Raw genomic sequence first — 23,941 nt, 5'->3', positions numbered from 1 at the left:
TCACTGTGCTATGTATAGATCCCCACTGGCCATGCTCCTCCACCATTTAACCTGGCCAATGTCCTAGAGCCCACACCTGAGAAAAGGCACTTAGAAATGAAAATTTTTTGCTACAAAAAATGGTATCTCTTTAAGAGGCATAACCCTTTCCTAAGCTCAATTTTTTCCATTTCTCATTTCTTTCATTATTGAAGACATCCCTCCATCTGTTTAAACTCTGTATTTTTATTACTGAACTTTTTATTACTGTATTCTCAAGATAAATTGTGTATTTTCCTAAATGATTTTTCCCAAAGGAAAAATCTATATATTTGTAAAGAAAAAAACAAAAACCAAAGAAAAACCAACCCAGAAATCAACAGATGTAAAGTTTATCTATCCTGATACAATGTCAGAATTAGATAGAAGCCAACTGTATTTCCCTCAGAGTACATTTCTACTCTCCCCCTCAATTCCTTGCTGCTCTAGTAGACAACTGTGGCTGCTCCTGCTCTTGTAAATCCACTCCCTCACTCTCGGTGACTCAACAGCTCACTACACCTTCCTTGCTTTGTTCTCTGGGCCTGGCACAGCAAGTGCTCTGTCAGCTGCATAATCACCACCACCACCATTACCACCATAACCCCAGTTAGTGTCACCGCCGCCCAAAATCCATACACACAAACAACCGCCCCCCCCACACCCCACTATGCACGGGAGCCACTTAAATCACGTCAAGTATATTTTACATGAATAGTGTTAAGTTCTGAAGAGGGAAAAAAAAAAGGAAGCATAGGTAGCATTTGTTACGTAATTTTATAAACAGTGGCCAGAAAAAGCCTGTGAGAAGGTAACGTTTAGGGAAAGACCTGCTGAGGAGGACGGACAGAATTCCAGGACAGCACTCCAGGCAAGGGGACGTGTACATGCAAAAGCCGGGGACAGCAGTCCACCACCCTGCTGAGCAGCAGCTGAGGAAGCCAGCGGGGCTCAAGAGGCGTCCGGGAAAGCCGCGGAGGATGAAGCCAGATCACGAAGGGCCTGGCAGGGGATGGGACTTTCAGTCTGTACTGAGGAACCTGGGAGATCCTGGAGGGTTCTGAGTAGAGAAATGACAGAACCTCACACAGATTTTAAGGAAATCACTCTGGCTGCTATGTTGAGAACATTCTGAAGGGGGCAAGGGAAGAATCTCTTAGGACACTTAAGGGACATGCCATTATCCTATACATTACAATCTGAGAAGATAAAAAAGAAATCAACAGAAATTAAAATAGTCTCTGGCACGAAGTTGACAGTTTTTCAGAGCAGTTCAACTCAGTTCAACAGTTCAACCCAGGACCTCTGGTCACCATGGCTGTGCAGACACTGGACGTACGAAATCAATGTCAGGACTGGTAACAAAAGCACACACGGACACAGTAGATAAAAATTTTTATTTACTTATTTAAATTTTCCTAAGATATAAAAAACAGGATGGTTTCCTCAATTACTGCTTTGGGTAGTGAGTAAAGGTCACAACAAAGAACAATAAACCCCAACTTTCTACAGCAGCTTTTGTTTTTCCCTAAAGACGAAGTCTGTTTTCCTACATTCATTCACGAAGATGAGATACAGATCAGGTGTCTTTTAAAGTGCCCAAACTCATGCAGATGGGAATCTTAATAAGCAGAAGACTCACGGTCACTCAAACTCTTAAGAGTTCCTGGTTTCTGAGACATGAAGACGACTCTGCTAGTAAATGCTTGAACTAATTCCAGGCGAAGATGGTCTATGCCTTCATCTTCTGGTTCTCAGCTCATGAACATACGGCAAGACAAGCATGCTTCTTCAAGTCTGACTATGCGGTAACAAGACCTGAGAGTATTTTGCACAAGTCTGTTTTAAAGATTCCTAAATCAACGTCATTTGCTAATTTTCTATTCTACTGTCTATACTTTTCTTCACTTTATCTGCCTTTTCTTTCCACAAATTCCCAAGGACAATCCCTAACAAAACTATTAGTCCTAGTGTTCGGTTGGAGGTAAATTTATCCCAACAATCCTCTGGTCTGTGGATGTCTAGAGTGTAAATCTGTAAGAGAAGACCACAATGCTGCATTTAGCACTTAGTATGAACTTTCTGGCACCACAAATAAACACATCAGTATAGAGAAGATAGTGCTTTGTTACAGGATTTTAAGCAATGGGAAGCCCTTATTGTACCCCAAACTTTCCCAGTGTAGAAAAACCTACCATAGCTCTCGCTGGGTACCATCCAAGCCGCGTCCTAAAACCGTCCACTTGAGTGGCGCGTGAATGCTGAGAAGCAACCATGCTATTTTTACTTCTATTTAGAAAGCTCTAAACCAGTTACACTGATCTAAAATCTGCCTCCTCTAACTCCTACCCTCCCATTCTAGCTTTATTCCTTGGAGCAATGTTTCTCAAAAGGTTGACAAGTCACCTTTGGGAAGGACAATTCCCTACTGTGCAGGGCTGTCCACTGCGTTGAAAGATATTTAACATGCCTGGCCCCACTCACCAAATGGCTGTGGTGACCCCTCCCCAGTTTATTTGTGATAACCAAAAATACCCTATGCATGTGTAAATCTCCTTCCCATCCTTCCATAGAGAAGGGGATCTGGCAACCTAGATCTGCTCTGACCTAGAACAAACACATTCCTTCTTCTCCACAGTAGTCCTACAAATATATCAAGAAAGCCCCATGTCCTTGTCTTAGTCATTCCTAGGCTTATTAAGCATTAGCATCCCCCATTTTCCCAACTATTCTTTATTATATGGTCGCAGATTTAAAATCATCATGATTTCCTTTTTTCCCAAACCTTAGAAGGCTATGTCCATCATAAAAACACTGGGTCAAGGACTAGATAGAAGACCACAAATGCCATTTAGAATTTTTTGGTGGGTTCCAAATATTTCTCACGGTATTTGTCATTTTCCTTGTAATTTCTACCTTCCTCCACTAATATCCAGTGCTTAATTAAATATGGCGACACACCCATTATCCTGATCAGACAATCACCTGACGGTGACAACCCCCACAGAGCTGAGTTATGAGCAAGACAAGATGCTGCGAAATTCTGAGGAGGAAAATGGTGAAATCTAGAGAATCCTAGAGAATCACCAATTCCTGCCTTTAGCTTTCCTTGTGAGAAAAACAATGAAGGTGATATGGCACAGGGTTTACTTTATGGACATTGGATTTTAGTCTCCTTCATACTGCTATGCAAATCTGGCTTACACTGGTAAGTAATTTGCACTAATCTGTATAAAATAGATCATCTACATATAGGCTAACATGTTTTTGGATCTATCTGAAGAAAACAAAAGTAATACTGATACAAAGCTAGAGTCCATGTAGAAGCAATCTATTTCATTAAGCTTAGATCTGGTTCATTCATTTTACGGAAGTCGCTAATGTAGATTCACAATATAAGCTTACGGGTGCTGGTTGGGTATCCCGAAATCCCTCTATCCAGACAGAACTCTGACATGTTAGCACTTCATGTCTTTTCTGGCCTTGGTTGCTAATGCCAGGGGACCCAACCTTAGGAATGATTAGTTCGCTAACTAACTACCATATCCATCACTGAAGCTTGGTGTAGTAAAAATATAGTTATGTTGGTCAGTTTGCTTTCACAGCAGTTCAACTCAACCCAAAACCTTCAGACACTGCCGAAATTTTTCCAGACATGAATCAGAAGAAATTCCAGAAACATCAAAGGAAAAAAAAATAAGTCTAGGTTTAGTTTTATGAGACTGACGCACTGCCTACTGCGCCAAAAAGACACTAGGTTTAGTTGTAAAGTATTTCTGTAAAATAATATAGCTAGCTTTTTTAGATGACATGCTGGCAGAGGGGAGGGGACGGTTCAAGGTAGCGCAAGTCAAGTAGCTGCTTTACGGAGTACCTTGCTCTGTAAACACAGAGGCTGTTTTGTTTAAATAATTTTTACAAATTTATACCAAGGAAAAATAAGGGGGAAAAGTAAGAAAAAGGTCCAACCTGGTGGGCCAGATGGGCTCCTGCGGCAGCCAGGGCAGCGTAGTAGGGCGCCGTCTGACCACTGTTCACTCCCACCAGGCTCAGAGCCCCCAGCATCGCCACACCGAAGCCACTGAGCCACCGCTTGGTGTTTTCATGGAACCGCAGCGCCGTGGACTTAAGACCAATCAGGGCATCATCTCTCTTGTCCTAACACCAGAAAGCAGTAAGAAACTGTCCACTTTTTATTGGCATGCTATAAAACTCACCATTTCGGTTGTGTAACCATCACCGCTATCTAATCCCGGAAGAAAGTGGCCTTCAAAGGACGTAAGCTGTGAAAGCCGACTAACTCAGAGGCACAGGCTGATTAACAACGAATGTGCCGGCCGAATGGAAGTTAAGTGTCCAGCTCCATTTCCACATGTCCTTTTTCTTTCTTTTTTTTAATTTTATTTTTTCAGTGTTCCAAGATTCATGATTTATGCACCACAAGCTGTGCTCCATGCGGTACGTGCCCTCCCAGGTGGTGGGTATTGAGGAGGACAATCGCTGTATTTCTTATGACCCCCCAGTGACTCTTAACTACACACTGACTACATTCCAAGTAAAACTCAAGTCTAATGGTTCCCATGGCTTCTCCTCACCTCAGAGTTCTCGAATTGCGACAACTTCCTGTACATTTTAGTTTCGACCTTGCTACACGCACAGATGCAGAAAATCTTCAACTGCCACTTGCCCACATCCTTTCACGTCTCACCTCCAGCTCAATTTATCCCTTGCCTCTCCCATCGAATCCCTGCTGTTGGAGCAGAGCTAGGTCTTGGTGATACGCACATCCAGCTAACTGGTCACCTCCAGCAACTTAACTTCCACGCACTGTTGTGCTTATAGTCATGTGTTATGAGGCTGGGAGCTGAGGTCCCGCACGGACCTGCAGGCAGATCGCTATCTGATAGCTATCTCGGCAGCAAATCGAGGTAACGAGTGTGGGGTTAGTGTATGTTTTTCCTTCCATACTGGAAGCTCAGAGGGGAGTTGCTTCTCTCCCTCACTTTGCCCTGACCCCCCAGCCACTCATATACACTCTAATAATCTTTAAAAGAAAACAGCTAACAACAACAAAAGTATTCACATGCCTGGGATGTGAATACTGTTTAAGTGCTTATAAATAAGACTTGATCTCTTTGGTAAACACATATACACATGAAATAAAAATATTTTATTGGAGCCAAGGAAGCATGAATGATTTTCTTTTCAGAAGAAAAAACTTTCCCTTTAATGTGGTTCATAAAGTTCCTAAATGGCAACAATAACTAAACCAAAGTTAAGGAAAAAAGATTTTTTTTTTTTACCTGGTGGGCATAGATAGTATCATATATTAGAGTCCACATAATTCCAGAAAAATAAAGAGGCAGGCAGACAGACGGATCGCAGGAGCCCTTGATAGCAGACCATCCAAGTAATGCTCCCCAATTAAAAGTCAACCCTACAAGTGGTGAGACAGAGAGGACAAGTCTAAATGCACTTTAGACTCCCAAAAGGGGGTAGGGGCATCAACACATAGTAAGTACTTCTAGGCATTAGGCTCTGTGCACTGTGTTCTATGTCTCTTCCTGAAATTCTCTCAGCTCTCCGTGGTGGTGACTAGCTACAATGCACAAAAAGGAGACAGGTTCAGAGAAGTGAACAGACAATTAAAATTACACAGGTAACAGGAATAATGTCACCTTGATAAACAGGGGGTCTTGTGAGAACATTTACCCTACCTCGTATGGTGCCTGGAGCAGTCAATGAGCAGTAGAAGCGGGGGTTTCAACTCGGGCCTACCTGAGTCAAAACCTCGTGTTTTTTCGTTTATGACTTGACTTCCCGCATGCTACAGAAACGAGAGTGTAGGTGGGTACAGCCCATCTTCTCTGAAGACTATCAACAAACACTCCCACGTGAACAGCCCCTCAGTCTGCTCGTGTGGCCCTTCGGACTGGACCCTGAACTGCCTGCTGGACATTTCCACCGGCAAGTCCCTCGGGTACCTCATGCTCAGCGGGTCCCACGTGTCTTGTCTTCTTTTAGTCACTAAAAAAGTAGCTCAAACACCTAGGATAGTTCTAGGAACACTAGCTTATTCCAGGAGTAGGTATTTTTGTGACCTTTTACCTTCGGCTCCGTCTGCCAACAAGTAAGTATGGAATAGCGGGGATATACCAAGGGCTATGCTAGACGCTGGGCCCTCCACATGCGAAGAGAGCTTTATCCGTCAGGCGTTTACAATTTGCAACTGGGGGATGGAGGCGGCCTTCAGCATCTTCTCCTTTCATTACTGCCGGTGACACAAGTAAGCACCACCCCAGAGCGCAGTGGGAGCTGGAGGCAACACTGGCTTACTTTCTCCTGGAACATCTCAGGAAGGCCTCACAGGAACGGGCTAAGCTTTCACATACTAACCCCAGTTCTCTTGCCTGACCGTGCTTTCTACCTGACTCGCCCAAGTCCTCAGGGCATCCAGGTCGGTGACTTAAAGAGAAGGATAGCTGCTTTTTTCTTCATGATATACCTTGATTTTTAAAAGAGCATTTCCGAAAATAATAATGGTGAGAATCTTAGTAAGTATGCAAAATTTCTTAGACAATAAAAATGGCTAATTACCCTCCCTTAAAATATGAAAATCTATTCTTGGTTTAGAAAATTTCATGACCGACTTTTTATCTCTGCCACATTAGACACATACGCACACACAAAAGTACAAGTCTGAGGGAACTGAAGGAGAGATTCGTGGTTATTTCAAGCTTACCCAGGGCTAACTGAGGCCAGTATGTAATTCTTTTCATGAGTGGGTAGGTGATGACAAGAAGCAGGGACGCTGCTCCCAGAGCTATGCTGAAATCAAGAAAAACCACTGAAGATTAGTATTACCATCTCTTAGAAATGCTAAAGACGACAATGTAGTAACACTAACTGGAAAATGACTTATTCTTAAGTTATAACTTTTGTTATGTAAAATTATTTTCCTAGACTTTAGTTAGGATAAAAGATGATTAGAAAATATTTTAAGTGTTACAACACAACAGAACCAAGTAGTAATACATCCAGTGCTTTCATGTATTAGGAGCTATTCTGTTTTGGTAACTCATTATAGTCCTCACCGAAAACCCAAGAGGCAGACAGTTTTATTCTACTTATTTTTTGCAGATGAGGAAACTAAAGCACAAAGAGATTAAGTAACTTGTTGACTCTCATACAGCCAGGCAGTAGCAGGGCTAGGAGTCCGACTCGATACCCACCATATGCTACTGCCTCTCTAAATGTTGTTTTCAGCATTAAGACAGCTAATAAGCGGAAATGTCCCAACAGAATTAAGAGTCCAGACCCCTCTCCCGATACGCACAATGGGTGTTAACTTCTCTAGGAGAGGACAGAACATCTTTAAAAGGATAACAGCATAAGGTGTTCTTAGGTTTCTCCCAGTCAGCCAACACCATCCTTCCAGGAAAAACCTTCTAAAACCATTTTCATGTGATGCTGTCAGGGCAAATTAAGTCTAGCCTCTATGAAGTGACACTAATTTTTTGTCTTGTTTTCCTCATTTATATACTTTGTAAGGAGCCATCTGATGCACAAAGTTTGATTCTGTCTCTAGTTAAGAGAGAGGAACGAACCCTTCCACTCTCCCTCTGTCGATGAGCACGACTCTAGGAAAGACCTGCTTAATATTTTTGCAAAATGAATATAATCACTTCCATCTAACTTAGAGACACTGTCAGGATAAATAAAATTATACATAAGGGTATATGTACACATGCATGTATGCATTTGGAAAAGCTATGGAAGTGCCATGTGTTTCTTGGGTAACACATAATGTAAGTGTAACCATGGTTCAGAATAAATTAAATGCTGATCTTCTCATTCCTCTGGCAGAAAACATTCTTGGTTTTACGACATGTGGTGATTTCTTTATACTTGCTAACTTACAGATGCTCCATAGGTAGCCAAGAAATAATTTTGTGATAAAGATACATCAATTTTATTTATTCCTACTTTCTCCATTTCAAAAGACAGAGATTTTCTATGTAACTCTGAAAAACACATTTACTATACCTGTAGTAATTCAGACACAGAAGAACACCCAGTGCCAACGTCAGCTGTCCCCCGAGGAAAAGAAAGGATCGAAAAATTGAAATGTCTCCAGCAGCTATTGGGCGATTTGCAGTTCTTATAACCTTAATAAAGAAAAACACAAACCTTAGCCTCATGTAATGGTTTAATCATGGATTTAAACGTAATGAAGAGAACGACCCAAGGCAGGCACTAAGTGAAAACTGACTAAAATGTGAAAGCAACATGGGAAGCACTGCCATAAATCAAAACTTCGTCTTCAAAACAGCTATAAAAAGCACTAAAAATTCCCACCACACATTCCCCTTTCTTTCCATCTCCCATTTCTGAATACACAAAACAGCAACTTCCTCATCTGGCTAATTAGGTACCCAGTTTATCAGCAAGTATACGTTTAAGAAAACGTATAAGAAAAGAGAGACAACAATTTCCACAGAGAAAAGAGAGGCCATTCTCAGGAAAGAGGAAACTGCAGTGAATGTTTTGATTACAGGAAGCCCTGCAATCAGCAATCAAATGTAAAAAAAGTAAAAAGACAAATTATCTGGGTTTGAACACGGGAGTCCTTTTGCCAGGCTATTTAAGGATGGGTCTATAATCTAATATTAGCTGTACCCAAATACAAAGGGCAGATTCAATATTATGAACAGACAGAGCCATTATGTGGACAAATAAGATATATTAGTTGTTCTTTTCCTATCTAAAAATCATGAAATGTGACTATTCTAAACTGAAGCATAAAAAAGAGCATAACCAAAATTTTCAACATTGTTAGAAGAACTCAGGATCTGGTTCTAAGTGCCCAGCATGTGAATCTGTTCCATCACCTACCAGCTGTGTGAATTTTAGCAAATTACTTAACCTCTCTTGGACTTAGGTTACTTACAACTGTTACAAGAAAAACAGAAGAGAGAGGAAAAAGAAGACAAAAGATAAGAGCACGGCCTCACAGAGTAAGTGCAGTGTCTAAAAACCACATGCAATAAATGTTAACTATTTTGATTTTCATTTTTATCAAGGGTTATTAGCAAACTATGGCCTATGGGCCAAATCCAGCCTACTGCCTATTTTTATATGGCCAGTGAGCTAGTAAGAATAGTTTTTACTTTTTTAGGCAATTGAAAATCAGCTAAAAAAGGGGTACTGTATTATGACACATGAAAATAATATCAAATTCAAGTTTCAGTGTACATAAATAGAATTCTATTGAAACAGAGATATACCCATTTGTTAACATATTGTATAAGGCTGCTTTCATGCTGAATAGAATCAAATCGTTGCAACAAAGATGGTATGGCCCACAAAGACTAAAATATTTACTATCTGCTCCTTTACAGAAAAAATGTGCTGACCCATTTCATAGCATGGTTCACTGTGCAATACACAGTTTGTCAAAAATTACAACGACTCACCTTGGTTAGACTGCCAGACCTGGATCTTTTATCTTTGATTTGGTCCCTATAGTTTTAGTTAGAAATATATTATGTCCTGTATTTGTTTTAGATTGTTATGATTATTCCAGCTAGTACGTGAGTGCTTACAATATGCCACTATGCTAAGAGCTACGTATGCATCACATCACTGAATCCTCGTAACAACACTGACTTTTAGCCACTCACACGCTCTTGCTGTCTCTGTTTCAGCAGAGGCTTGGTGACTTCCCAAATCACGGATGGGGGGGGGGAGCACAATCTGTCCAGTCCCCTGACCACACTACTAACCATAGGTTAGACCATCCCTTCAGTACTGATAGCCGCCTGGCTAACTTCGAAAAGCGAAAAAAAAACTAGCACTCCATCAAAACACTAAGAATGATATGATGATTAAAACATATTGTACGTGGTTTTTAATCAAACCATTTGCTTATAGCTTATAAAACTAAATCACTGGGACACCTGGGTGACTCAGTCAGTTAAGCATCTAACTTCGGCTCAGGTCATGATCTCAGGCTCTTGGGGCTGGAGCACTGCACAGGGTTTCCTGCTCGACGGGGAGTCTGCTTGTCCCTTTCCCTTTGCCCCTCCCCAACTTGTTCTCTCTCTCTGAAATAAAATATTTTTAAAAATAAAATAAAACTAAATCATTAATGCCTGTATGTTGAGATTATTGCAATGTTTATGGACCTAATGCTTATCACATGGTTGGCAGATTATACACAAAATCAACACAACACATTTAACTCGCACCCGAATAACAATTTACTTAACATTTAATGTATCAGCAATTTACTTATTATCTAACATACTAAGCAAAACCCTGAGCCACAAACATCCCTAATGATATACAGTCCTTAAGAAACTGTGATAAGCATACAACGTGGCCAAGCTTTAACTTATCCTTTAAAATACCAAAAAATGTGTTTCTTTATACTAATAACGAACTACCTCAAAGGGAATTAAGAAAACAATCTCATTTACAATTGCAGTAAAGAATAAGATATCAAGAGACAAATTTAACCAAGGAGGTGAAAGACCTGTATGTTGAAAATTACAAGACATTAATGAAAGAATTAAGACACAAGTATATGGAAAGATATTTCATGCTCATGCATTGGGAGAATTCATATTGCTAAAATGTCCATACCTCTCAAAGCAATATAGAGAGTCAATGCAATCCCTAGCAAAACTTCAAAGGCATTTTTCACAGAAATAAAACGTTCCTGAAAGTTGTATGGAACCACAAAAAGACTCCGAGTAGCCAAAGCAATCTTGAGAAAGATGAACAAAGCTGGAGGCATCACACTTCCTGATTTCAAACTATAATACAAAGCTACACTAATTAAAACAGTATGATTTTGGCATTAAACAGACATACAGATCAATGAAAAGAATAGAGAGCCCAGAAATAAACCCACACATTTATGGTCAACTGATTTATGACAAAGGAGCCAAGACTATACGGCAGAGAAAGAACAGTCTCTTCAGTAACTGGTGCTGGGAAAACTGGAGAGCTAGACGAATACATCTGGGATGCCTATAAACAGTACACCCAAAATTAACTCAATTGGGCTTAAAGACTTGCACAAAAGACCTGAAACCATAAAACTCTTAGAAGAAAACATAGCAATAAGCTCCTAGACACAGGTCTTGGCAATTTTTTTGGATCTGACAGCAAAAGTAAAAGCGACAAAAGCAAAAATAAAGTGGGACTGCATCAATCCAGAAAGCTTCTGCACAGCAATGTGAACCTTCAATGAAATGAAAATCAGCCTATTGAATGGGGGGAAAACATTTCTGCAAACCATATATCCAATAAGGGATACACACACACACACACACACACACACACACACATTATCTCCCAATTTATAAAGAACTCCTGTAACTAAAAAAACAAAAAACAAAAATCCAAATAAAAAATAGGCAGAACTGATGAATAGAGATTTTTCCAAGAAGACATACAGATGGCCAACAGATGCATGGAAAGATGCTTAATATCACTAATCATCAGAGAAATGCAAACGAAACCACAGTGAGGTATCATCTCACACCTGTTAAAATGGCTATTAACAAAAAGACAAAAATAAGTTTTGGTGAGGATGGAAGAAAAGGGAATCCTTGTGCATTATTAGTAGAATATAAACTGTTGCAACCACTGTGGAAAACAGTATGGCGGTCCCTCAAAAAATTACAAGTAGAACTATTGTATGGTCCAGAATTCCACATCTGGGTATTCATCCAAGGAAAATGAATATATTCATTCAAAAAGATATATGTACCCCCAAGTTCACTGAAGCATTACCTAAAGTAGCCAAGTGATGGAAACAATCTAACTGTCCGTTGATGGATGAATGGATAAAAAAAAACTATGGTACACATACACATATACACAAAATACTATTCAACCATTAAAAAGAATCTTCTCATTTTGCAACAACATGGATGGATCCCAGGGCATTATGCTCAGTGAAATAAGTCAGACAGAAAGACAAACACTGTCTGATCTCTCTCACATGTGGAATCTAAAACAAACAAAACAAAACAAAAACTCAAGATTATTAAAAAAGAGAACAGTTGGTGGTTACCAGAGGTAGGGCTGGGAGCAGCGGGGGCAGGAAAGAAATGGGTGAACTTATTTGTTCTCTTTCATTTAAATAAACTGAACAAAAAAATTTAAAAAAAAAGAAATTAATTTTAAAAGAGAGAGAAGCATTTTAAGTCATGTTAGCAAAACCTCCTCAATAGCTATAAAACACTCATTTAAGAGCTTTGTTATATGTGTATATAGAAGCTGGACCTTCCTAATCGAGAAAAATGTCATAGGGGAGATAACAGGTATCTCATCAGTAATCTTTTACCTAAGGAGGAAAAAAATCACTTCAGGGGAAACTAAAATGGCCATATTCTGTTAATTATAAGTTGGTTGGTTTGAATATGTTATTTTTTTAATTAACCTTTTTCTTTTGAGATAACTGTAGATTCAAATGCAGCTTTTAAAGACTATCTTGGCATTTAAAAAAAATATAAAGATCCCACGTACCCTTTATCCAGTTTCCCCCAAAAGTAACATCTGCAAAACTTTACAGTTCAATCAAATATTACAACCAGTATTTTGGTATTAGCTGCTCCAAACACGCTCAATAATTACTTTGAAGTGATACAATCATACAGTCACGCGGAATGAACGACCGGCAGGGGTTATGAACCCCAAATCAGGAAAGTGTGCATCTCCTGGCAAGAAGCAGGGGCGGTGGGATGGGTTCAGCGTCCAGTTCCTGCCACAACCTATCCTCCAGCCACACACGAGCACATCCCGCAGCTGTTAAGCTTTATACTTGACCTCCTAGCCACACCTCTCTACCTGCTGTTCCTCCGTCCAGAGTGACCTTCACTCTCCAGCCCATCTTCTTCCTGCCAACTTATTCTGACACTGTTCAGTCACTCCCCCGGGAAGTTCTCTCTGCTCCCTCTGGCTGAGGTAGGCGTCTTCAGTTAAGCTCCCCTGCAGATACCATTCTCACAACAGCGCTGTCAGAGTGTAGCTATGAAACTGTGAGGTCAGGAATGCTGGCCTTCATCCACACAATCCTCTTAAAGCCTGTCACTGTGTCTCACACACAGCAAATACTCAATATTTTTTTGAATTAAAAAAGACATTGCGGTACTGTTCTTACAAACTAAAAATCATTACAGGTGTGTCTTGCTAAAGGAAAATTCAGACCAGCATGAAAGGCAAACTAGGGATGATTTTATATACATATAAATAATGAAAATACACACACACACACGTATATATTTATATATATATATATAAAAGATTATTCATTTTACATAATTTAGCATGGGTTTCTTTTAAATTGAAAGTTTACTTGATTATTTACTCAAGCATTTAATGAATGATCTTATACTTGTTTGTGGCAGAGTCGCTAAGGATAAAAGGCAAATAAGATGGACGTTTCCCTTGAGAAAATAACCGTTGAGGAAGAAGTAATTACACACATGCATTGGAATATGCATGGAAATAATCTGGAGAAATATAATGCATCAAACTGTTAAGTGACGTTTCTCTGGGGGTTTGGGAGAGCAGATAAGAAAGACTTGCACTTTCTATACTTTCTATTTCTGTACTGTCTGAATTTTTCAGATTAAATGTACTATTTTTCCAAAGAGAAAAAAAGGAATAAAATTACATTTTTTTAATGAAATAATTTTAGCAAACACTAACGGGGGCTTCCTTGGCTTATTTAAATGAAGATTTGATTTCATCAAAGAACAGTCACAACTCCAGTATATATCTCAAAGGAAAGAACAACAGTCCTCTTGGATGCACAAAGGCTCAGGATGATCTTTTTGCTTTGCTTCTAATGTCCTCATCTTGGCCGCCTAAATTCTAATTCACTTTGTAAAAATGAAGTACACGTCCTGCCTGCCTGGCCGCTCTTGTGTGGAGAAAGGGGGTGCGCCGCACTGCGCAATGCCGGCCACTCAACTGAAAACCGGCACTCCTCATGCTGGACCTCAGCGGGTCTGCTAAAGATCCCTTGCCTTCTGTGGACGGCAAAAGTGATGCCACCATGTCACTGTGCAGAATTGAGAGGGGGCTCCCTATTCCTCTCCAGGAAGAAACTACCTTTTTATCATAGTCCCGGTCCCACATGTCATTAATAGTACAGCCTGCTCCGCGCATCAGAACAGCTCCAGTGCCAAAGAGGGATAACATGTACCAATCTGGAAAACAACCGGGTTCGGCTGCTAACCCAATGCTCCAAGTACATGGCAGATACAGCAGCCAGGTGCCTAAGCAAAAATAAAAAGACAAAGAAGGTACACATTCGAGTTAGTTAGCTATCTTCATTTGTTCAAACGTTATATCCCCAAGAAGAAAAGAACACAAAATAAAAAGCACATGACAAAACTGGGAAAATACACGAACAACTCGTATCACAACGGACTCTCTGGCCTTAATGTAGGGTTCCTAGAAACTGAAAAGAGATCAATACTGCAATGGAAAAACAGACACAGGATTACAGAAGTTCACAGAAAAAGAAAGACAAATGACTTTTCTTTATATGAAAGATCAACTTTCAGAAATACACATCAAAATGACATTGAGATAACATTCTTCATACACACCCTCGGGAGTGACATTCGCACATACTGCCCGTGAGGTTACAAAGCCGTCCACCCCTATGGAGGGCTACCAGACTACTGTTACAGTGCGTGTGCACTCCCCCACTCCAAACACATACGTCTGAATGTCCGTATGTTCACAGGCCATGCCAGGCAGGACACAGGAGAAACGGATACTTGCCTCTGGGGAAGGGAACTGGGTGGCTAGGAGACAGGGGAGGAAGATTTAGTTTTCACTCTACACCTTTGAAATTTCTGAATTTTGTATCATATGCACATATTACCTGCTAAAAAAAGTTAGCAAAACTTTCTTCTGTTGTTAGTACAATAAAATAAAATTGTCTTGTGGGAAGGTGGACATAAAGCTACTGTTTTTCAAGTATTTTGCCATGTAGCACCAATCAAATGGCATTAGTTCTTGGTCCTTGGCCTATAAACTAGATGAAATTAAGCTAAAACCAAATAGATTGTACAGAAAAGAGATTTCACATGTAAACTTTGATATTCCACTTTCAAAAGAAAGTCTTTCAACAAATGTTTGGAAATGGTACCTATTACGATAAAATTCTGAGCTTTACTTCCCAATTTGGACACATCATAGAAAAAGGAGATGTGGCTAAGATGAGATCCTATACAAAAACGGCTGAATGACAAAGTGCTTATAATCATATTTAAATTTTGTAAGTTCAAGTTTTATTCATATACAGGTATTTATAAAGCACATACAGGAACTGAGAATACAGCAGTGACTAAGGGCTTCTAAATGAAAAGGAGGAAACACAGTTAAACAAACAATAACAATAAAATAGATCAATTCAAAAACAGGGCAAATACAGCGTCCTTCAAAGCCATAAAACAGTGCCACCCAAGTCACTGGTGGAGGGACCAGAGAGGACACAGCAGAAAAGGCAAGGAGAGACTGAAAACAAGCAAGGGCCAGTTCAGCCTCGAATTCAGGTTCAGGAGTGCTGGACAGACTCCTATTTGGTGTGTCCCATATAATACAAACGCAACAACAGCTAACACTGCCTGAAGTGTTAGCTACTGTTCTAAATGCTTTACACACACAAATTCATTTAATTCCCCCCCACACACCCTTACAGAGTGGGCACTAGTACTGTTCCTGTTTTACATACAGATGAGGAAACAAACTCACAGAGAGGTTAAGTGTTTAACGACCTCCTTTTTCCTGGATCTACCGGTATAGCTCAGAGGGACAGACTGACCCTGCCTGATAGAAGCAAAAGAACACCACTCCAAAGACATGATTTTCCTGGTGCAACTAGACCTGAAGGGTCTGTTTTTTAAAAACTCTGAAGAGAAAAGACGCGCAATCACCGACGGCATTTTTACATCAGCAACATTTCCTTTGTCATTAGTCTACGTTATAGGAACTATATGCATTTACATAGAGGAATCTGTAGAGCACCCCATGGATGGGGGGGCTTCCTATAATGAAGGGAAAAGTCAGACATTCAGTTCGATGTCTGCCACAAGAAATGGAGTGATGCTAGACACTACAGTATACTAAACTTTAAGGTTTAGTCTTCTTCATATATAAATAAGAGGAAAGACTATCTACCTCTCAGAACTATTATGAGCAAAGGAAACTAGTGATAATGAAAATAAAAACAGTAAGAGCAAACATGTAACTGTTACTATGTCCCAGGTGCTGTCATGAAACACTTGATTCTCATGACAAACCTATGAGATAGGCAGAGTTTTTACGATACCCACTTAACAAATACAAAACTGAAGCACAGAGGAAGAAGTAATTTGCCCAAGATCACAAAGGCAAAAAGTGGCAGAGCTGAAATTTAAACTCAGGTAGCCGGGCTCTGGTCTGTCTCAGGCCAGTGCTACCACTCAGAATACCGAAAGCTCCACATATACGAAGTTCTCACGGCTCCTCGGCAATCCTGATTTTCGGCCACGGTGCTTCCCTCTCTTCCCTACGGCACTTTTGTTATTCTCTCCTCCGTGAAGGATTCAGAGATGACAAGGATGCAAACAGGTTTCAGAAAGAAATGTCTGTTGTAGGAAAAGGAGAAACTCTCTGGGAGATGAAATAAAATGAACAAGTTCTGAGAGGTGGTGGGCAGACCAAAAAGCCTATGAAAATGGAACCTAAGATTCTTTACTAATTACATATTATCTTCCAGACAACATACTCACCCAGAAGTGGAGTAAAACAAAAATTACAATTAAAATACACAATTTCGTGTAAAGAGTGCCACCTGCTGAAATTCTGAAATACTGTAGTTTGTGGCAATTTGAACAAAGTTGTAATCCATTCTGAAAAACTATGAATTCCACTTCGATTTATAAAACGAGATCCAATTTCAACAAAGTAAAACAATGAACATAACATTGCTCCACGAAAGAATAATTTAAATAAAGAAACATCAAACCTGCAGCTCTACTGTCAATTTATCGTCCCTGGCATCCAGTAGGGGCTGAAGGAATGCTAACGTGCCAGATGAAGACCCTGCAGTCACCACCTGGTCCAGAACTGAAGCACGCAGGTGTCTCGGGACGCGGAGCTACTGCCCAGCCGTCGCTAACTGTCACCCGCGCCTTCCCGAGCGCGGACCAGCGCAGGCACGTCTGAGGACCGCGCGCGCACGAGTCCCGGGGCAGCCGTGGGGACCCAGTACTACCGGACCCTCATTTTACGTTTGGGAAAGGAAGAGGTCCCGGTCCAGACCGTCAGTCATCACCTCTCAGGGGCTCGCACTAGTGGCGGGGTGTGCGGCCACTCCTGTGAAGCAGGGGTCACGGCCCTGGAATGCGCAGCCGCTCGTCCGTCCGGTGTGCGGCCTAGAGCGCGGCTCGGACAGACGCCGGAACCCAGTGCCCGCCGCGCTTCGGGGGAGGACGGGGCCTGGCGATGTTCGCCCACCAACTTTCTCCGGCCCCGATGCGAGGGGTCACAGGGCAGGGCTGTCCTCTTCATCCGCGTTTGCAACTCAGAGCTCAGTGTTGTCACAAATGCGCGGTCCACGGCCTAGGACACCATGCGCAAGACCGAACTCGGGGTCTCGGCCGGGCAGAGCGGGACCGACGGGCTCTCCACGCCCGGCAAACGCCACCGCTAGACGGGCCCCAGCTCCGGCCCCGTCCTCGCTGCCGGCCGTCCCTCCGGGTCCGCTCCGGCCCGGCCTCCCGGGCGTTCCCGCCCCGCGCGCCATCCCCGGCGAGCCCCCGCCGCGCGCTCCAGCTCTCCGCCCCGCCGGGCTCTCGCCCCTGCCCTGCGGGGGTCAGTCTGCTCCCGACACGTGCGCGCCTCGGAGCCCCCGCGAGCCGCTCTCTCCACCGCCGCACTGTCCACGGCCCCGCCGCGAGCTCGACCCCTCCCGGCGCAGCCCTCGGTCTCCCCCAGCCGGGCCGGGCGTCGCGACCCCGAGGCCAGCGGCGCGGAGGAGCTCGTCGGCCACGACCGCCAGGCTCGGCGGGGACGCGCGATGGGGGACGGCGGGGGCGCGCGATGGGGGACGGCTCGTGAACGCGGCGCGCGCACCGCACGGAGGAGCCCGCGGCCGCGGCGTGCGTCCCTGCGTCTGTCCCTGCGTCCGTGCGTCCGTCCGCGACGAGAGGCCGAGGGCGGAGCCACAGGCCGCCGGGCGACCTCTTCGACAGCGGGGAACGGAGGTCTCGGGGCCACTGCGAGCCGCCAGGCGGACCGCGGGCGCTGAAGCCGCCGGACTCCACCGAACCGAGTCGTCGTGTTGCGGGCGGCGCCGGGACTCGGGGTCCGCACTGCGCCCCCCGGTGCGGCTCCGGCGGCCGCTCTGCGCTTACGGCCGCGGGCACCGGCGCCAACGCGACCGCAGAGCGACCGGCCTCGGAGGACCGGCCTCGGGGCGTTCCCGCACGCCCGCAGCCCCCGCCCCTGCGCCGCCGCCCGCCCGCGCGCACTCACCGACCGGCCTGTCCAGCCGCATGAGGCGCAAGTAGGGCTGCAGAGGGCGGGGCGCCGAGTCCACGACCGCCGCGGCCGACAGGCTGAGCCGGCGCCTGCGCGGTCCCGGCCCGGCCGGAGCCTGCCCGTGCCCCGCGCGCGACGCGCCGACCGCGCGCACCAGGGCCAGGGCGCGGGAGTCCCGCCGCCACGAGTGCGTCAGGCCCCGCAGACCCCGCGCGAGCGCCGCGCCTCGAGCGCCCAGCATGGCGCTTGGGAGGGCGTGGCCCGCGCCGGCCCGAGGTCACGCCGCGGCGGACCTGCGCAGTGACGTCAGCGGGCGGCGGTGTGGGCCGAGCGCGTGTGGTGCGGGCGCGGGAGCGCTGTGGTGGGCGCTGCAGCCCCGGGGCGGCGCTCCCGGGATCCTTCGTGTGCCCGGGGTTCCCGGGCCGGGAGCGGGAGGAGCGCTCGGCCCCTGGAGCAGCTGTAGCGGGACAGAGGGGCGGCCGCGAAGCGCCTCCAGGACGCTCGTTCGCCGGCGGCGCTTCGTGGTGAAGCGAACCGGCCCCGAGCGCGACTGTGAGGTAAAACCGTGCCCGGCGCTGAGGGAGGCTCCTCACACGGGCCGGAACGCGAGGTTCGGTGCTCCGCGCAGGGTCGGCCCCGCCGCTGCCCGGCGCTCCGGGTGGCGTCTCCGTGTCTCGACAGGTAAGTAGTAAAATCTTTAAGAAGCGGTAAAATGGTAGAGGCTGACAGAAAAGGAGGGTCCGAGAGGCGCTCCGTGCGCTGCTCAGTCGGACCGGGGGGCTGAGCCCAGTGCGCGCCGCGGCGAACTCGGGAACGAGCCGTGACTGGCCCCGTCCCCGTCCCCGCTGTCGCGCCGCTGCGTCCGGAGTCCCCAAGGCCTCTTCGGACAGTCCCAGCGGCGGGCGCCGACCCAGGAGCGAGGCCGACCCCAGCCCCGCGGCGCTTCTGGGTCCTTTTCTAAGACTCGGCTCCGGCCGGCGGGTACGTGGGTGACATTTTTGCGTCAGGGTTACTTCTATACACGTGACTGCCGTTGGGTTTTCTAAGTTTTTTAAAAAAATCATTTTTTTTTTTTTAGATTTTCTTTATTTATTTGAGAGAGAGACAGGGAGAGAGAACATGAGCGAGGAGAAGGTCAGAGAGCGAAGCAGACTCCCCGTGGAGCTGGGAGCCTGATGTGGGACTCGATCCCGGGACTCCAGGATCACGCCCTGAGCCGAAGGCAGTCGTCCAACCAACTGCGCCACCCAGGCGTCCCTAAAAAAAATCATTTTATTCATTTACTTGAGACAGAGACCGGGTGAGCGAGACATGAGCAGGGGGAGGGGCCGACGGAGAAGCTCCCCACGGAGCCAGGAGCCGCGGGGCTGGGGCTCGGGCCGTGAGCGGGCCCCGGGCAGACGCTCAGCCCACCGCGCGCCCCTGAAGAGGCTCCAAGGCGCGCGGGAGCTACTGCGTGGGGCGCGGGGCGTTCTGCACAGTCAGGTCCCGGAGCCCGTGCTGTGCGTGTGGCGACCGACAGCGTAATGACACGCGTTGGGGAACCTGAAAACATCAGTGGGGCCTTGTCGGCTAAGTTCGTGTGGGGTTTACTGGACGCAGAAGAGCTTTCGGAATGTGTTTAAAAATAATACGCAGGTTTGCCTTATTACAGCGCCACGGGATGGGCTAGCCTTGGTGGTGCCCTTTGAAAGGTCTGTGGGAGCCTGAATAAGCAGGTAGGTCGGATTTAACAAAGTAGCCTGTCCGCCTCCAAAAAAGGTAACCTAAAAACCAGTTACAAACTAGGGGCTACGTCAGATGTGTGAAAATAAAGAAGCTGATTGAAATCAAGGCTACAACAAAGCTACAACATTTGATAGCCATTTAATATTGTAATAAAAGTGACAAATAGAAAAGATTTTTTAAAAATACAGTTAAATTCTTAAGTATCTAAATTTCTCCGGGGTTTTCCAACCCATGTCGGTGAAATTGAGAATGGAATAAAATTGGAAAAAGACGAGACTGAGTATCTTATTGTTGAAAGAAAACCCAAATCTCTGACCCGGACACAGCAAGTATAGGGATTATTATTACGGCTATTATGTTTTTCTAAGTCATCCACTGTACGAGCTGGTCTGCATATCCTCCGTAACATTTTCTAAAAGATCTTTACAGTTGATACTAGTTACTCAGTCTATTGATTTTGAAGCACTCCTGCTTTGATTTTGTATTGCACAGTCAGGTAAGACAGATGGGTGTCATGGTAGTTTCGTAGTTTCGTTGGTTATCAAAATTCCGGTTAGAAGGATAATTAGAAGATTCACCAATCATGAGAATGAGGTGATTCAACAGCTGATGAGACACATCAGAGTTTAAAAAAAAAAAGAAGAAGAAGAAGGCGGCAAAATGAGTGCCATTACTGAATACACAAGCTTTACAGCAGGACTCCGAATTTTCTGATACCAGGAGATGAAGTGACCTACGGGACCAAAATAAAACACAAAAATAAATTGGAACCAATATGATAAGTTGGAGGAAGTAAATGTATTTGACAAATTAAATACCAATGGAAGGGTGTGGGCTCAAAACATCTCCCTGACAGGGCAGGCAAGAGCTTTCTCTAAGGAAATTTAAAACCTTAATATTTTTTATGAATTTTTTAAATTTTACTTACTTATTTGACAGAGATCACAGGCAGAGAGGCAGGCAGAGAGAGAGAGGGAAGCAGGCTCCCCACTAAGCAGCCCGATGCGGGGCTCAATCCCAGGACCCCAAGATCATGACCCGAGTCGAAGGCAGCGGCTTAACCCACTGAGCCACCCAGGCGCCCCAAAGCCTTAATATTAATTCATTTAATATTCATTAATATAGAGGCAACTGGATACCCCAGTCAGTTAAGTGGCGGACTCTTGATTTAGGCTCAGGTCATGATCTCAGGGTCTTGGGTTTGAGCCTTTGTGTGCATCTCCACACTCAGTGGAGAGTTGGCGTCAGGATTCTCTTTCTCCTTCTGCCTCCCCAAATGAATAAATTAATCTTTTAAAAATGTTCATTAATGTATAACTAGGAGCATTCCTTTCTTCATGTAACTATGCCCCCAGTTTTTCAGTAATCTGCCATGGGTGAGAGCTCATTAGTGATATTTTTTTTAAAGATACTTCAGTTTTTTAATTTTAACAATTCAAATAAAATTCAGCTAGTTAACATAAATAGAATAAATGCACATAATTTACAGCCATGTACACAAAATGGGAGAATAGCAAACCTCACATAAATGATCAAAAGATATCATTTCTTTTGAAGTTGATTATTTAGGTATGACTAATAGATCATAATTTAATTGTTCACATATGAAGGGTACACATTCAAGTGTTTATTAACAAAAAAGCTGAGTGAAACTAGAATTTTCAGTTTCTAAAAGGAGTAGCATAAAAAGCAGTGTATAGATTAATTAGAAATATAAGTGCATGATGGGGAAGAGAACTGAGTGGGCAGAAAGCACATTGTATGAAATATTTTCATATAATTAAAATGCCTTCTAATTTATATCATTCAGAAATACCTTTATTTTTAGGAATGTTTAAGTCATGATCAGTAGATAGAAAGTCTCAACTATTTTATTTATCAGCCCAAAAGAGGTCCCTACAGTGCTAGTAGTCTGGGCAGAAGAGCATGTAAACAATGAAAGACAGGCATGAGCAATGCTGGAAGAGTAAAGGATAAATAGATTACTAGCACTTAAATTCTTTAAGTTCAAATCAGTATTTTTAGTTACTTAAATCAAAAATGCCAACATGTTTATACTCCAGTAAAAGAAAAAACACTCGTTATTTTTAACACTCTGGTCCCAGTACAGTCATGCTATTCCACAACAGTCATTAGGTTTTAGGAGACAAAGGCTGGGTCGAATAATCTAACAATATTCTATCCTGGTTTCAAAATTACAAATAAATTACTAGTGACCCCCATCTAGTAACGCTGGTTCCACAAAATTCATGCATAATGAAAATTAAGACAAAGCTTTGGTGATAGTTGTGTGTTTTGTTTTGGTTTTTTTTTCCCCTCCTGGATTCAAAATCTCTGTATTCCACCCATAGTCACAGGGTTGGGAATTCTCAGATCTGGACTTTGAAATTTCTATGAGCCACTAGTACCAAAGTTCTATCTGCTGCTCTATGAGCATACTCTTTCAATATCTACTGCTTGAACTTGAGTAAGTTCAATTCAATTTCCTGATAAAATTTTGTAATAAAAGTACAGACAAATCTGAAGAGTGCTGCCAATCTGTGTACTGGAAATACAAGTCATCTGATAGAAAATAGGTGACAAAACACAGCTTTAAAAAATTCAGTGCTTGGGGTGCCTGGGTGGCGCAGTAGGTTAAAGCCTCTGCCTTCGCCTCTGCCTTCAGCTCAGGTCATTATCTCAGGGTCCTGGGAGCAGGCTGCATAGGGCTCTCTGCTCAGCGGGGGCCTGCTTCCCCCTCTTTCTCTGCCTGCCTCTCTGCCTCCTTGTGGTCTCTTTCTGTCAAATGAATAAAAATAAAATCTTTTTTAAAAAAAAATTCAGTGCTTTAAGTATGTGTTTTTCTTTTTAAACATTTGCATCAATTAAAAAAAGTCTCCAAAGAAATGTTTCAGAGACAAACATTTCCAAAGAAATGTTTCAGAGACAAATTTTCTTTTTAAAATTATCTGTCATACATAAAGTAAACGATGGCAGATTGTACTTTGGGAAAAAAAAAAAAACTAAAATAAGCTTCATTGCTTATTTCCAGTTGCACAAATAAACAAAATCTAAGACTCTAAGATCTTTTCTTCTAGTACCCAGAGAATACTCACTTTTAAAATCTGAATATAAGGTCAGCATAAGTTTTACTTGGTAAATACAAACAGGAAAAGAATACATGTTCATCCTTGAAGGACATCAGTTTGAATGTGCTAACACTAAACAATAAGATGTACCATAGCTGCTGGTTTTCATAGCATTCTTAATCATTTGTGGTGTACTGAGATCATTTCCATTAGGGAGAATCTCTGTCATACATTCAACACAACTAATGTTTACAAATCTTTGCGAGGCAAATGGCACTATATTAGGCAATGTAAATGGCACCTGAAAAGGCAGACACTATAGATGAGACTTTCTCTACAGGTCTAAGTTAGAAATCCCTAGATTTTTTTTTTTTTTTTTTGGGCATGTTTCTCACAATAAATGTCAAAGCTAAACTCACCATAAAAGGTATGAATAATCCCAAAGGTAATGAAACTGAATTTGCCTTTGGTCTCTAAAAAGATTGGAATATTTTTGTAATCCCAATCAAAGCACCTCAAAAACATCTAGTTAAGGTGAAGGAATTTAAGAGGCACTGTGTTTCATC

At 43.5% G+C, this 23,941-nt stretch overlaps 1 protein-coding gene across 1 annotated transcript; it reads right to left on the bottom strand.

Moving 5' to 3' along the window:
- Nucleotides 1-1,396: 1,396 nt before the first annotated feature.
- Nucleotides 1,397-18,835, bottom strand: COQ2 (coenzyme Q2, polyprenyltransferase). Its single transcript, XM_044226046.1, has 7 exons — nucleotides 18,574-18,835; nucleotides 14,152-14,318; nucleotides 8,065-8,186; nucleotides 6,761-6,846; nucleotides 5,322-5,455; nucleotides 3,988-4,176; nucleotides 1,397-2,052 (listed from the first exon to the last, which is right to left on the bottom strand). Exons 1-7 carry the CDS (start codon nucleotides 18,818-18,820, stop codon nucleotides 1,891-1,893), a joined length of 1,107 nt encoding a protein of 368 aa, XP_044081981.1. The 5' UTR covers nucleotides 18,821-18,835; the 3' UTR covers nucleotides 1,397-1,890.
- Between the last annotated feature and the right edge of the window lie 5,106 nt (nucleotides 18,836-23,941).

The sequence above is a fragment of the Neovison vison genome, chromosome 11 (assembly GCF_020171115.1).
Source record: "Neovison vison isolate M4711 chromosome 11, ASM_NN_V1, whole genome shotgun sequence".
NCBI lineage: Eukaryota > Metazoa > Chordata > Mammalia > Carnivora > Mustelidae > Neogale > Neogale vison.
The sequence above is the reverse complement of the archived record's forward strand: the minus strand, read 5'-3'. Positions and strand labels throughout refer to the sequence as shown.

What these genes read in the sequence shown, in the direction of transcription:
- COQ2 (XM_044226046.1), bottom strand. Translation starts at nt 18,820, where the DNA reads ATGCTGGGCGCTCGAGGCGCGGCGCTCGCGCGGGGTCTGCGGGGCCTG. An exon ending in CTGTGTCTGAATTACTACAG is followed by an intron (nt 6,847 to 8,064) that starts GTATAGTAAATG and finishes TCTTGATTTCAG; the next exon opens with CATAGCTCTGGGAGCAGCGT. An exon ending in ATACTATCTATGCCCACCAG is followed by an intron (nt 4,177 to 5,321) that starts GTAAAAAAAAAA and finishes TTCTGGTGTTAG; the next exon opens with GACAAGAGAGATGATGCCCT.